This window comes from Miniopterus natalensis, chromosome 9 (assembly GCF_054644295.1).
Source record: "Miniopterus natalensis isolate mMinNat1 chromosome 9, mMinNat1.hap1, whole genome shotgun sequence".
Classification (NCBI taxonomy): Eukaryota; Metazoa; Chordata; class Mammalia; order Chiroptera; family Miniopteridae; genus Miniopterus; species Miniopterus natalensis.
The window spans coordinates 69,877,699-69,892,948 of NC_142089.1; the positions used below are offsets into that span (position 1 = coordinate 69,877,699).

Here is a 15,250-nt window from a genome sequence, read left to right on the forward strand (position 1 = left end):
CAACTGTTTAAAAATACCTCAGTGATAAAAGATATTCCATCGATAGTTTTTTCTTATTTCAGACCCTCGCTGTTCACATAGCTAGCCCACGTCCCTCAGTAAGTGCAGTTGTGGAGGCGTAGCGAAAGACACCCGAAAAGCCACTGTAACCACCACCTTGTGGGATGCAGGTTAGAAAGCAAACTGTGACAACAGCTGTGGCACCTTAGCATGTTCCTGATTTTTTTACTGTAGACATGTAACAAATGTAATCCTAGTGTGGTATCTAGGAGTGTACCCTGTGTGCTGTGAGGAGGGTTAATGTCAGGTTTTTGTTAGATTAAGCAGGTGACAAATGACATCATGACCCCAGGATGCCACAAAAGCATTGGATAAAACTGTTCACCACGGCAGCAAGTTATGTATCAAAAGTCTCCACACTACACAATGCAATTTTATCACTTATTGGCCCAAGAAAATGGAGACTACACTGTCAGGCAGGAATGTCAGTCCGGGTAGAGGATCCCATGTGGTGGCTAAAGTCTGAGAGGAGCCAGTGCCATGAGCCTGGCTGAGGACAGTGAGCTGGCCGAGGGGGCAGGCAGGCGGGGAAAGAGGGAAGAGAGCCAGCGCACAGGTCACTTGGAACGGACCCGCCTCCGGACCCCAGAGCTGTTCTACTAGCAGATACATGCTTCAGAACAAAACTGTACACTTAAAAATATTCTCCCTTCTGATTTTTTAAAAGTCAGCCACTTCATCTACTATTTATATCCAGTAATGTGTATTTTTCCTGGGACGATGAAATTGAAAGTACAATTAAACACTTCATAGTGTCACAAGGGAAAAATCACACCACCCAAACTTGTAAACTCCATCTGGGGGACAGTGAGGAATGGACTTTGTTTATAACAACACCCTTCCAGACAAGGTTTTTTCTCTCTATGGTATTATTTACTTTTATTGTTGCTGAATGGAACTTAATGAAATCATGCTTCTTTCAGTCATTATTGTCTAAATCCCCCACAAAACAAAACAGAAGCATATCATTTGTTTTCTTGTTTCAAAAACATTTGAGAAAATAGTCTGGATTAAAAATCAGAAATATATGAGCGTACAAGGAAATAGATTTAAATAATATAAAAATATCACTTTCTTAACAAAAGGAATACTGTATATCCCTGAATGATTACAAGACTACAAATAACTAGAAAAATCATATATCTAAGAGGTAATGGTTTTCGAGTATCCAAACATCAAAAAAGTGGTATTAAAATGCCACAGTCAAGACTGGTTATATCTAAGGAGACACGAGTATAATCCTAGAATGATCGCTTCCCATGCATAGAATGACCTGACCTCTTCACCAATCACTGTCCTGGGTGTGCCCTGTCCAACTTTCTTACCCTGTGCCACTTACACTTTTAATGCCCTATCCTTCTTGTCCAATCTCTGGACTTTCGCTCAAACGGTTCCCAGTCCAGAATGCCTGCCTTCCCTTACCCTATCTCCCCATCAATACCTTTCGAAATAAAGCAACGTATGAATAAATAACTTCCTTCCCTTTCCTCTGGGATACACTTAGTCATCCTTCTGCAACCAACTAGGCCGTCACTGCTCCTTCCCCGATCCCGGCCTGGGGAGGCGAACCCTGCCAAGTCTGAGTACACTCCAACCTCACGGCCAGGGCAAGGAGCTCCTGGGGCAGTGACTGTACCTGTTAAACAGTGCTGTAGTGCTAAATCCGTAAATGAAGGAATCTAAAACGGAATAAACTTTTCTTCTCTGGAAACTACTGGGGAAAAATAAAGAACACATTTTATCAATCTGGAGAGATCATTACTGAGGATGCAAAAATGGAATAGTCAGATAAGTTACCTTCTTGTCTTCTGAGCCAATGACCAAAAATAAGAAAATACCAAACAAATGCCTTCACCACTTTAACAGTGCCTATACTGACCTTGGCCATATTATGTAAACACTGTTTGTAGGGGAAGGCATTAAATATTATAGCTACCATTTGATTTTAGTAAAGAAAGTTAATAGATAACTATCCAATTCTAAAAATAATCTTGAATTGTTTCCTGACAGATTGTAGGTTATTTGTTCCCAGTCATCCATTCAATCAACACTTGTTTACTGGTATCTACTACTTGCTAGGTGCAGTCCTACAGCGCTGGAGATGGAGCAGTAAACACGACGACATCCCTGCCCCCCTCTGGCGGTGCTCGGTGCTCTAAGGAAGAATAAAGCAGGAGAGGGGGCGTAAGTGATACTGGCAGTGAGAGGCTGAGGGGCCTCTTTTTTTTGAACAGGTTCCGGGAGTCCTCACTGATAGGAGACATGCGAAGGAGATGACGGGGTAAGTCTCACAGTATCTGGCAGAGAACATTCCAAAGACAGGAAATGAGTGCGAAGGAGACGGGGTCTGCTGGGTGTTCACGGACAGCACGATCCGTGGGGCTGTGGTTGCGGTCGCGGCTGGGTGAGCAAGGGGAGCAGGAGAGCTCCGGAGATGGGGTGAGGGAGGTGAGTGCGCCGGAGAGCTGAGGGGCCAAAGTACAGCAGACCACTGCTCTGAAGGAGACAGGAACCCGCTAGACGGTTTTAAGCAAAGTAATGAGATAATTTTTAAAAAGTCACTTTGGCTGCTGTGTTGAAAACTGTGTGTAAAGGGGCAGGCGTTGAACCACAGAGACCCGTCAGGGGCTACTACAAGCAGTTTAGTAGAGATGATGGCAGCTTTGACTAGGGTCAAGTGGCAAAGGTAGTTACAAGTGGTTGAATTCTGAATACATTTTGAAGGAAGAGCAGAAAGGAAATCTGGTGGATTAGAGCCAAAACGAGGGCATCAAGGTTGACACTGACATTTTTGGTCTAGCAGCTGGAATGATGGGAGAGGACTGCAGGGAAAGCGTGCTTCTTAGAGGTAAGAGGTAAATCAGAAGTTTGGGCCACATCAAACTTCAAATGCCTGTTAGACTTCCAAATGGAGATGGTGTATAAGCAGATGGATATGTAAAACTGGAGTCGATGTGGAAATTATCAGCACAGAGGTGGTATGGAAAGTCTGAAGGCTGGGTAAGGTTACCTAGAGAATGAGTCTAGACAGAAAGGAGGCTGGAGACCACAGCCGTGGGGCCTCGCATCTAGAGGCTGGGGAGCTGAGAGGGCAGCCTGGGACTGTGAGAAAGCACAGCTAGTGTCAGGCTAGAAAACAGGCACCCTTCAGGGACACAGAATCCTACTACAGTCTATGGGTTTCCCTGCTTCCACAAGAACATCTGAAGAACTGCTAAGCAAAATCCCGTCAATTTACTAAAATGAAACTTTTTAAAGGAAAAGACCCAACCTTAGGATAGTGATAAAAAAAAACCCACACAAATAAAGACGGCAAACCATCATTCATCAGATTGGCGAAAAATTTAAATTCTTACAATATCAGGTATAGCTTAGGATGCGCAGAAATGGGAAGTTTCTTCTGGAGAACAATTTAAAATTAAAAAAAAAGTTAACTCTCTAGGTATCTGCATACAATGTGGTACTGTTTACGCAAATTTAAAAATGAACACACACACACACACACACGGAACTGAAAGGAAAAGCCTTAAACGCAGTTGGCGGTTCCCTCTGGGGGGGGGATGATGGCCAGTGATGGGTGCGGAAAACGAAACCTGATGCGTAACAACTTACTCAGCTTGTTTTTACAAACATTCATGGAACTTGTGAAAAAGATTTGAAACAAATGTGAAAAAATATTTATAGGGTGGGGCAAAAGGAGGTTGTTCGTATAGAAAATAATACAATTAATAAGTAATAATACAAGAATAAACTGTTTCATGTACTCACAAATGTAAACCTCCTCTCGCCCCTCCCTGTACAATCATCAACTCTGGTGTGAGGACAGGGGTGCATGTAATAAAAGTCTTTGTAATCTTTTTGTATTTAAAAGAACCAAAAATATTTTTTAAAAGCACAAAAGAGAATAAAAGGAAAACAAGAACATCTGTGCTGGCGAAGGTATGGAGCAAGGGGAACCCTCCTACGCTGCTGTGGGAATGCAGACTGGTGCGGCCACTGTGGAAAACAGTATGGAGGTTCCTCAAAAAATTAAAAATGGAGCTGCCTTTTGACCCAGTGATCCCACTCCTAGGAATATATCCTAAGAATCCTGAAACACTAACCAAAAAGAATATATGCACCCCTGTGTCCATAGCAGAGCAATTTACAATAGCTAAGATCTGGAAACAGCCTAGGTGCCCATCAGTAGCTGAGTGGATAAAAAAGCTGTGGGACATTTACACCATTGAATACTATGCAGCTGTAAAGAAGAAGGATCTTCTACCCTTCGGGACAGTATGAATGGACCTGGAGAGTATTATGCTAAGTGAAATAGGCCAAGCAGAAAAAGACAAACATCACATGATCTCACTTATATGTGGAATCTAAAGAACTTAATAGATGAACAGAATAGATTCGATCACATGGAAGCATGGATCAGACTGACAAATCTCAGAGGGACAGAGGAGGGTGGGTGGGTGAAGGGAGAGAGATTAACCAAAGAATTTATATGCATATATGCACAACCCAAGGACATGGACAATGGTGGTGAGAGGGACTGGGGAGGGGGGTGGGGCGGGATGGAAGGGGTCAATGGGGAGAAAAAGGGACATCTGTAATATTTTGAACAAAACAATAAATAAGTAAATCAAACAACAAATGTGGCCTGGCTGGCGAGTCTCAGCAGTTGAACGTCGACCCATGAACCAGGAGATCTTGGTTCGATTCCCGGTCAGGGCACATGTCCGGGTTTTGGGCTCGATTCCCAGTCGGAGGCATGCAGGAGGGAGCCGATCAATGACTCTCTCATTATTAATGTTTCTACCCCCCTTTCTCTCCCTCTCCCTTCCTTGCTCTAAAGTCATTAAAAACATATTTTTAAAAAAATAAAACAAATGTGTACTACCTTTATACTTACATCTCAAGCCTATCATAAAGCAAAAGTAGAATATATTTTGTTGGCATATTAATAAAGAATTATTAGGCCTCTATTACATAGCATTTGGCAAAATCCACCCATATGCTGTAATTTACTATTCAATAAAAACCGTAAAATAACTTTGAGTATACTACAAACAAATACAGTAATACAAAAAATTAAACTGAGAGAAAAACATGTAAAACTAACTAGTTTTATTAGGTCTAATCTGAAGAGGGAGTTAGGCTATAAGTTTGCATTATAATCAAAGACTTGCATAAAGTGCTTCTGGATGGAGATGAGAAATACAAAAATGAATGGATAGCTCTAGAAATCCACCTAAACAATAAATGATAATTCACGAAAACCATACTTAATTATCCTATGCAAATTTGGGATATAAGTACTGCCTTCCTGAACAACTGAGAGGACTCTACAGACACTTTTGTTAATTCTTTATAAGATCCCTCTTCTTGAAGAAGTAAAACATGTAAGAGGATATATTATAATAATAAGACCTTTCACACTTACATGTTTTCAGACATCAGTATTTCATATTGCAACCTTTACTTTATGCCTTTTCTAGCCTGTGGGTAATAGATACTTGATGAAACTGTTACTCATTTTTTCTAGCTTTTTATTTCTGAATTGCTCAACATAATAGAGACACTGACAAAGGACACTGACACAGAATTAAACAAAGACACTGACAGAGAATTACATTCCTAGCAATTAAAAAATTAGCTTTTATATGTGGAATCTAAAAAAATAAACAAAAAACCCAAATATAGAAACAACCTGCTCCCCCAAAATAAAAACCATAGAAAAAGAGATCAGATTTGTGGTTACCAGAGGCAGGGGGTGAGGAGAGAAGGAATTGGAGAAAGGTGGCCAAAAGGTACAAAGTTCCATTATAAAATAAGCACTAGGGATGTAATAATGTACAACATGGTAACTATAGTTGATAGTGCTATATGGTACATATGAAAGTTGTTGAGATTTTTGCTTTCTCTTTTTATTGTATCTGTAAGAGTTGATGAATGCTCAGCTCACTAAACTTATTGTGATCATTTCACTAAAATATATATATACATTATAGCATTATGCTGCATATTTTAACCTTATATAGTGATATATGTCAGTTATATTTCCATAAAACTGTAAAAAAATCAGCTTTCAATAAGTATGTTCCTAGGACAAAAAAGGTACACAATAAAAGGGTATTTTTAAATCCTAATTTTGTCATCCCCGATACATATCAAAACATCAAATTGTATATAAACCACTAAAAAGCTCCGTATCGTCTTAAATTTGTTATGATTATCATTTTCTTCTATTAAGAATACATCAGTTTATTCCCCACAAAGGGTTAAAGGCAGTCTTTTCCCATGCTTACAATAATAAGTCATATCAACTGTCCCACTTAAGACGTGAGCCACGTCTAGCATATTTAGAAATAAATTCAGATTGATTCACTTAGTATGTTACTGATAGGTGGAATTAGATGCATTTATTTTTTTACCTGTATTTTCAATGATGTCCTTACCTTTTTTTCTTTGGAAATTTTATCTACACCAAACTAATGAATATTAAATAAAACAAGCAAGCAGGTAAATGTTTAATTTAGGGTATTTTTCAAAAAACCAGTAGGACAACTTTATTCTTTTGTTGATAAATTCTTGGGTTTAAAAAAAATGTCTAGAAGAGGATAATTCTATTCTCTGATTGGTCAGAACAGATTATCAGGTTTACTTTTCCTCAAAATTGATTAAAGATAAATCCTTTTATTTGTTGAGTTAACATTGTTAAGAATGCAACTGGTTAACTTTTTCAAAAGAGCAAACACTTTGGGGAGCAAACAAATGTTTTCTTCCACAAGTATTTCTGGAGCAGCTACTAGGTGCCAGGCACTCTGCTGGCGGCTGTGGGCGAAGCAAGGGCTGATGTCCAGGAACCGATTCTGCTCAGGATGTGCTCAAGAGTTTCAATGGGAGGTAAGGTGAGCTGTGCGTGATCACAACATAAGGCAGAAAAGGATTCCATACTTTCAGATGGAACACTAAAATACTACAGCAGTTCAGAGAAGGGGCAACTTGATTCCCGCAGGTAGTGCGTGAAGGGGAAATCAGAGAAGGCTTCATGGTGGCGGTGGATATGAGCAGATCTTGAAAGACTGACCAATGCAGACTGGGGGCCAGGTTTGCGTGGGGAGTGAGGGCAGGGCCTTCAGGGAGGGCTGTGTAAGTAGAGAGCTGGGTCAATGTCAGGTAAGCAGGGAATTCAGGCATCAGTGCAGGTAAAAGGAAGGAGAAATAAGGGTGAAGAAGGCCCCTGAGGATGTAAGGTCAAGTGGTTCCTATTTCATCTGCTAGGCAAATGGAAACCAATAGAGACTTAGAGCACAGGAGGAGTCTATGAGACACATGCTTCAGGAAGATTAACTGAACATCAGTGCGACAGATGGACAGGCAGGAAGACAAATTAGAGATGAGCAAACTGAGGAGTGCATTGCATAGTATAAGAGGTAATGACAACAGAAACTAAGCAGTACCAGTGGGAATGGAAAGAAGAGTATGGATGCAAAAAAATAGTACATTATAAATAGCATTTATGAAAAATATGGAATAAAGCCTTACCTGATTCTTCTGTATCTTGTTCATCTATTAAACCTACTGAGACGCCTAAATCCACACATTTCTTGCTATGTGTCTTGGACTTCATGTGTTTTGTCAGATTTCCTTAAGGGAAAAGAATGTTTACTAAGCTTACATAGTATTATTTTGCTATTGCATTTGTCAAAACTGGCAAATTCCATCCTATTTTAAGTGAAAGTATAGAATGTGGTTATACAATTCCAACGACTAAAACTTGGAAAAGGAAAATATTGGTATCTATATGTCGCAGAAACCTTGTTATTTATTAGTAATAGTTTCTCTTTTTCAAATCTGACTCTTTTACTTTGATAATGTCTACTTTGGGTCAATTTCCCAAATTGCTTCTGTCTGGGACCTTAATGGTTCCATACCACTGATTCTGGATCACATTTTGTGTTTTCAGTTTTTTTACATGGCACAGGGTATAAGGTTTTGCTTTCTAGCAGGTTGCTTTTCCCCGACATGGTCCACAGTCTCTGGGCAGGAAAGTCAGGCTTATTTCAAAGGCCTTGGACTCCACTTCAGCATCAGCATTAAAACCTAAGTCTGTAGGCATATGTCTGGCTTTGATTTCCCTATGGACTTTTTTAAAAAAGTAATGTTCATCATGCTATCTTGGAGTTTCTTTTTTACTTTTGGAATCTGGGATTGAGCCTTTTGCAATTTTGAGCCTGACAATTAAAATCTGTATTTGGTTGTTGTTCCATTATAAACAGCAATTCTGTGTGTTTGGAACCTAAGCAGAAATTCCCTCTATTAATTTCATTTCACCATATTGACTACATGCCTCAGAATAGTATCTCTGAAGGTGTGTTTTGCTGGCAGCTGGTGCACGGACCTCTGTAAGCATTACCAGGTTAAGTGGGAACCACTGGGCATGCTTGCCCCCAAGGGATCACAAATGCAGGGTGCAGGGGGAGAGCTCGGATTCCTCTGGGATACTGAGCAGAATGCCACACACAAAAAATATTGCCAACAAGGGAAAATCATCTCCTTTGAGAAAATAAATAAAATCTAAATATTGAATTTGGTGAGCAGGGCAAATCAGTATTTGAGAATAAGTCTTTAGAGGAGTTAAAAACGTCTGAATCATTGACCTAGATTTTAGGCCTGCAGTAGGTGAAGACCTGCAAAATTGCTATATTTACAGAGCCTCGATTCCACTAAAAATGCACTAAGCCCATGGAAATGGTAATATTTGTTCAAGCCAATTCCTGCACTAAATAGTATGCACAGCATCCCATAGCTTAGTGCTTCAGGGGTTCAAGTATAGGGGGGTGCCCAGGCTAGACAATGTCTAGGATTCATCAAACCCCACCCTTTATGATTCTAGAGATGACACTTGGCTTAAACAGCTTGGCCATGTCTGACCTTTACTTAAAATACACTTAAGAAATAAAATACAAAGCAAATATGGCAAAAAATAATTATTTTTAAATGATGGGTACATCAGTATTTATTATACAAATCTCTACTTTTCTGTATGCTTTAGAATTTTCACATTAAAAAGTTATAAAAAATGGTTTGGCCATGATAATTAGCTGAAATTTCCATTTATAAGTCAAAATACTTTATAGTATAATAACAATATTACCCAAATACAAGGTCCACTAATAACTTCCTTTCAAAATGCTTTTGTTCCTTATCAAAGAAGGTTATTTCCTTTCTAAAAAGTTAACGTATAAATTGTACTAGGCATATTTGGGAATATAAGTTTTTAATAAGCAAATTTTCTCATAACTTGAGCTAATACTACTAACCAACTTCTTAAATAATTTAAAATAAACAAAACAATTTGCATTTAAATCTGCATATTAAAATGCAAATATCCCCTAGCAATGCTATAAACTTTGTGCATTAATTTAACAGATAAAATTTTCAACAGATTTAATAAGCATTAATCTAAATCCTCTGGAAAGCATGAGGGATTTTGTTTCCTATAGCTACAAATAGAGTCTAGCTTTCTATGAATATACATGGGACTAAATCCTACAGATGCAAGCTCACTGTATATTTCCTGCTGATTGACCTTTAAAGCAGAATAGTGAAAACAAATCAGTTATTTTGAAAATGTACTCATAAAATAAACTAAGAGCACAAACGATGAAGTAAAGACTTACAAGCATTACCACCAGAAGCATCAATTGCTAGCACTACAGATCATTCCCTTGGTAGTAATCTGCTATCTTTGCACATATATATATATATCTCATGCCATTACATCACTATTACTTTCATTTAATAACCAGACATATTCAATAAGTAGTAGAGTTGAACTGGCTAGGAAAACAAAGTAAATGAGGGTAGGGGAAAATCTACAACCTAATATAAAACAAGTCTATTATTATTTGCTACCTTTAAAAGGTACTACGGCATCTCTTTTACATATATTTACAAAAGCTAGACTGCTACAAGGGAAGCTGACCATAAAAAAAGAGAACTGTCATGCCAAAAATAGGGAAATATTGAATTTCTAGTATTTTCTTTACCAGTCACCTTAGCTAGGGAAGCTTTCTTCAAATAAATAATTATCACGTAACTCCTATGAATTATCTGACAAAACAAAAAATGTAATGTGAATTCAGATATGTAGCATATTAAAGAAAGACATGAAAACTGCTAACATCCACTTTCCAGGGGTCGTTATGCTCTGTCCACCACTGAATAAACTTTATCTAAAATTTTACATGATGTTGTTTTGAGTTATTTCACTAAGTTTAATACTTGGTGGTTCATCTCTGTAGTCTCATTTGGTTTTCCACATCTAAGTTTTCCTTCCTTTCTTGCCCTTATTTTATAAGAAAATTTTTTAATATCCTGATTCCTTTCCTTCCTATTGAGAAATACCCATTTCATATACCTTGATTCTCTTTATTTGGTAAAATCACTCCGTACTTGGTAATCTTTTATTAGTTATGCTGGCCTATTACTAGTGTCCTGGTCTAATAACAGAAATTAATAGATGTTTCTTAATCACAGAATTAAAACCAGTGGGGGGAAAAAGCAATACAAAGCATTTTATCCTATCAAAGCCTTCACCCAAGACCAGGAAAATCATCCTGAAATCCACCCTTCACTCCCAGGAGGGTCTACATCACAATCAAAGGACTACAGAATGACTGTTTCTCCCAACTCCTCATAATCTCTTGAAACTTTTTAGAAATATTCAAGGCTATCTGAAGAAGAGTTGTTGTTTTTATCATTATTATTTCAGATACTATTGATATTTAAGAAGAATTACTTTGAAGCTACTTAGGTGCTGTATATTATAACTCTCCATAAGTGGCAATAGATGCTGGCCAAACAATGGAATAAATTTTGCTGAAGAGTTGATCAATCTTTAAGACAAGCTGCAGAGACAACCAATAAGAAAGTAAAGCAAATGCTAACTCAAAAAAATATATATTCTGTAAAAAATGACCAATTAAATATTTTTTACAGAAATAATCCTTTCAGAAAGATAATTTTATAATTGCATTATTTTGGAAAGATTCTTACTTTTTAAAGGGTGTTATAAAATTAAAATTTCAAGTAACAAATTTTCATATAATGATTTATGAACAAGGGGCCTAATGGGGAAAGTAAACATTTTATAGTATATGCAACAGAAAATTTGTAGAGGGTAAAATTACCTTGACTATAATAAAGACTTACAATTTAAGTAACATACATAATACTATAATTAATAACAATACAAGAATAAACTATTTTGGGTACTCATAACTGTAAACTTACTTTTGCCCCACGCTGTATAAAGAATATAGAAAGAGTACTATATAATTTTAATGAATAGTTCTAAGTTCTATAAATATTAAATAGCATAAAAGTTAGAAAATTTTTGAAGCTAGAATTCCACGGAATTTGGGTTAAAAAAATCATGAAATAGAAAAAGAAATGGCTGCATGCCTAAAATTAGATAATAAAACATGAATGTAATCGTAAGTTTACTGGCCATTATTTTAAATTTTTTCCAATCTTTTAACACCTAAGTAATCATGAAAGTTTATTTTTCTCCTTCAGTCCCAAATTAAGTATTTTTGAAAATGTCTTGGTCATCATGTCATGCAATCGTAATTTGGGAAGTAAAATAAAAGGCAGTAGCTCCTTTTAAAATGTTATATTTGTTAGAAATATTTTAAAAGCATGTAATTAAAAACTTTTTTCCCAAGAGGTTCAGAAACAGGATAAAATGCTAAAATGTTGACAAGATGTAATTTATATTAGTCTATTTAAGCTACTGCATCATTGGTCAAAGAATATATAAAGTTGCGTCTTAGTGCTAGGAACTCAATGCATATAAAAAGGCCAAGGAAGCGATGTCATCTCATACCTTTCGTCTTAAAGGAGAAGTTACAGTAAGTGCAGTGGTAGGGGCGGACATCTGTGTGGGTTCGTATGTGTTTCTTTAACATACTAGGTTTCTTACAACGTATTCCACATTCTTCACAAATGTACTTTCCTCTTCCCCTGCCTCGGACATATACATATTCTTCATTTGATTTATATCTAATTTAAAGAAAGAAAAATGAATACGGAAATTGGATACTAATGTCTCTGAGAAAATACTGATGATTAAAATTCAACCTAAAAATTAAAACAAGGCAAAATTTTTAGACTCAATCAATATAAATTTTATGCACATACAAGTAAGAGAATATTCCAGCTTTTCACATCAACACTTAATATTCTAATAGCTAATTCTAACCAAACCATCTTATTCAACATGAGGTTTAATTTTAAAATACCTCCTCTTTTAAGTCACTGGGTTTAAAAGTTTTCTTTGTTGTTAAATTCAATCACAACTATAAATACTGAAATATTTCTGAGGTTCACAATAACTACAACTGGCTTTTACATTTTGGTTTTCTCATAACCAAATACACAAAGACATCAAATAGGGAATGAGTTCATCTCTCTTACAGCAGGTTTTCCAATTTCATTCCTTATTACAAATTAATGTGAAACTCAAGATTCACTCTGAAAACTTTGTTCTTAGCTGCCTACTGGTACCTATAATGTTTCCTAAATAGTTAATATTTCCTTGAACACAATGGAATTATTTAACATAATACTAAATATGTATTTTGCTACGAAGATTCTGTTAATAAACTGAGAAACCTTGCAATATTTATGTAAAACTGGCACTGATAAGTCTTCATTCACATGAAAGCAAATGTACATTTAAAAAGTAAGTTTAAATGTACATTTAAAAAGTAAAATTTGTACTTGCCCTCCATCAAATATTTTAATTCTTCTTGGTTCAGTTTTGATTAAGGAATTTTCTTTATCTTGCTCACTGTTAATTTCAGAGGCATCTTTATTGCTGAATTCAACTACTGTGGACTTTTGATTACCTAATGCTCTCTGAAAGGAGAAAAAAAAAAAAAAGAGAAACTAATTTAATAAAACTGAAAACACAAACATGCTAAAGTTTCACTTGGAAAATAAACACGGCAGAGCACAGTGCACATAGTTAATTTCATGAAACGCATTTCAAGGAAGTAACAGGTTCAAGGTCATTTGCTTTATCTCCTCCCTTATCTTTATCTGTGTAAACCACAGCAAACTGATAAATCTTAAGCTCTTTTAAAATCCCACCACAGTCCATTGATGCCCCCAAATGAAGGCTTTGCAACCTCCCACCCTGGTACTTGGTGAGTTTAATAGGAACTTTTTAAAACAGACTAAATATTTTTTCTTACATCTAAACAACCACTCATAATGCAATGTAAGTGTATTTCTCAAAGAGTCTATTCTTTGGAGATGGCAAAGAGCTAGTTACCCCTTTGGTATAATAATGTCTCATGCTCCTGAGCAACATGACCAAATCCCCTTCAGTTCAGTGAACTGCTAAGTTAAAGCACAAGCCCCATTTCCCAGGATTTTTTTCTCCCTGTCTCCCATCGCTTTAAACCACACTCATGTTTCCTCTTGTATCTTCTCCAAAATTCCCGAATACTGAGAACTGTGAGATACAGATACAGGTCAGGTCAGAAGCTGGGTTTGGGCCTGATAAAAATTAAGTGTCTAGAAAAAGGCAATGAACTCAAAATGATTACACTGTATGCTCTTCCATAGAAACATGGTAACACCATCTTATCTGTGACTCTTACACAACCGCCCCATTCACAAGTGTCCTCAGGCCTCAGCCCATTCCACTCTATCTGTGAGGAAGGCAGACAAGCAGATTACATCCCAGTGAGGAAGGACACTCTCTGGGTTAAGTCACTTGTTCAAGGTCAAGTGTTAACAGCAAAGGCTTAAACTCCATTCCCTTGGCCAACTCCAACACAAGGCACAACATTTCTAATCACGGGCCTCTTTGTTACAAACCTTTAAAAATTACATCACCGTGTAGACAGCTATCGAACCAAGAGGACTCAATAGTAAGTGATAAGAGGCTGTGTGCATCACGGATGGAGGACCTCTGAGGTTTCAGAAAGGGGACCCTGGGAAGCCCCTGTCCTTACAAAGTCAGAAATAAAAAAAAGCTGCTGGCCTGAGTTTCTCAAAAAGGCAGTATGCAGAGGTAATGCCACTGACCTGACAGGTAAAAATCAACCGTCTCCTTTTCTTTTCCTGGCAAACACATCAGGTTCCCCTCTACTTGCAATATAAACACACCTTTCCTTGACTTTATACCTTTAAGAGGATGTCTTACCTTCTTTTCAATGCCAAATTCCCCCTTATCCTTTGCTCACTTTATTACTATCCAATCTGGTTTCTATTTACATTACCAATGAGTTAAATGCTAAAATCCTTGTCATTTCCTTAGTCTTCATATCCTTGGACACTCCACAGCATTATATGTTGTTGATTCCTTGTTTGTCTTAGAAATCCTCTTATTTTAGCATTTATCTGTCTTTTTCCATTTTGAATTATAAATACATTAATATTTATGAGTTATCAGTCAACCTAAGATCCAATCCTCCACAGCCACTTGCCCATTTGACTCAAGTCTCCAGTGGTATTAGAACTGCTCAGCCCAAACACCATGCTAGTCTTCACATTTATTTGATCTCTCTGCTTGAACAACTTTCCTTGAAATACCTTTTTCCTGTGGACTTTCTTCATCCATTCAACCCTTTACATAGTAGTGATTCCCGAATCCACTCTAGGCCCTCGTCTCCTCTTTACACTTTCCCTGAGCAATCGCATGAGTTACACCTACACACTGAAGACTCGCCCCACGTTCCGCCTGGGTCTCTCCTTTCAAATCTAGGTATGTGCATTTCCAGAGGTATTTCTACCAAGGCACCTAGTTCTGAAGAAAAGCCACTTTTCATAGGCATGTCAGGAATATACATGAAGCTCTGTTTAAATTTCCATGGTCGGGTCTCATTTTTCAAGATTCTGATTTAGTAGATCTAAGAGTACTGTCTGAGCATTTGAAAATAAAATTCTGAATGGTTTGTAGGCACCCTCCTTCACTGAGAAAGCACCAGCAGCTCTCCACCAACACGCACATTCTTTGGTTTTTACCTACATTTGCTTTTTCGAAGTATGTCACTGTTTCAAACTTACAACACCTTCTAGCCATGATGGACTTGGTCAAATGAGCCAAGTTCTTTCTCACTTTCATGTCATTCATCAGATTATTAAAATTTTTCATTCTTATTCGCCTGAAAAAAAAAATCTC

General features: G+C 37.3%; 1 protein-coding gene across 4 annotated transcripts in view; it reads right to left on the bottom strand.

Moving 5' to 3' along the window:
- HIVEP1 (HIVEP zinc finger 1) overlaps positions 1-15,250 on the bottom strand; it is a 130,217-nt gene that overhangs the window by 16,050 nt on the left and 98,917 nt on the right. For all 4 annotated transcript variants that reach the window (XM_016204173.2, XM_016204170.2, XM_087820640.1 and 1 more), the window contains exons 5-7: positions 12,842-12,975; positions 11,942-12,117; positions 7,594-7,695 (exon numbers count right to left, since the gene is read on the bottom strand). In XM_016204173.2, coding sequence (XP_016059659.2) covers positions 7,594-7,695; positions 11,942-12,117; positions 12,842-12,975 — 412 coding nt within the window. The remainder of the gene's footprint in view (positions 1-7,593; positions 7,696-11,941; positions 12,118-12,841; positions 12,976-15,250) is intronic.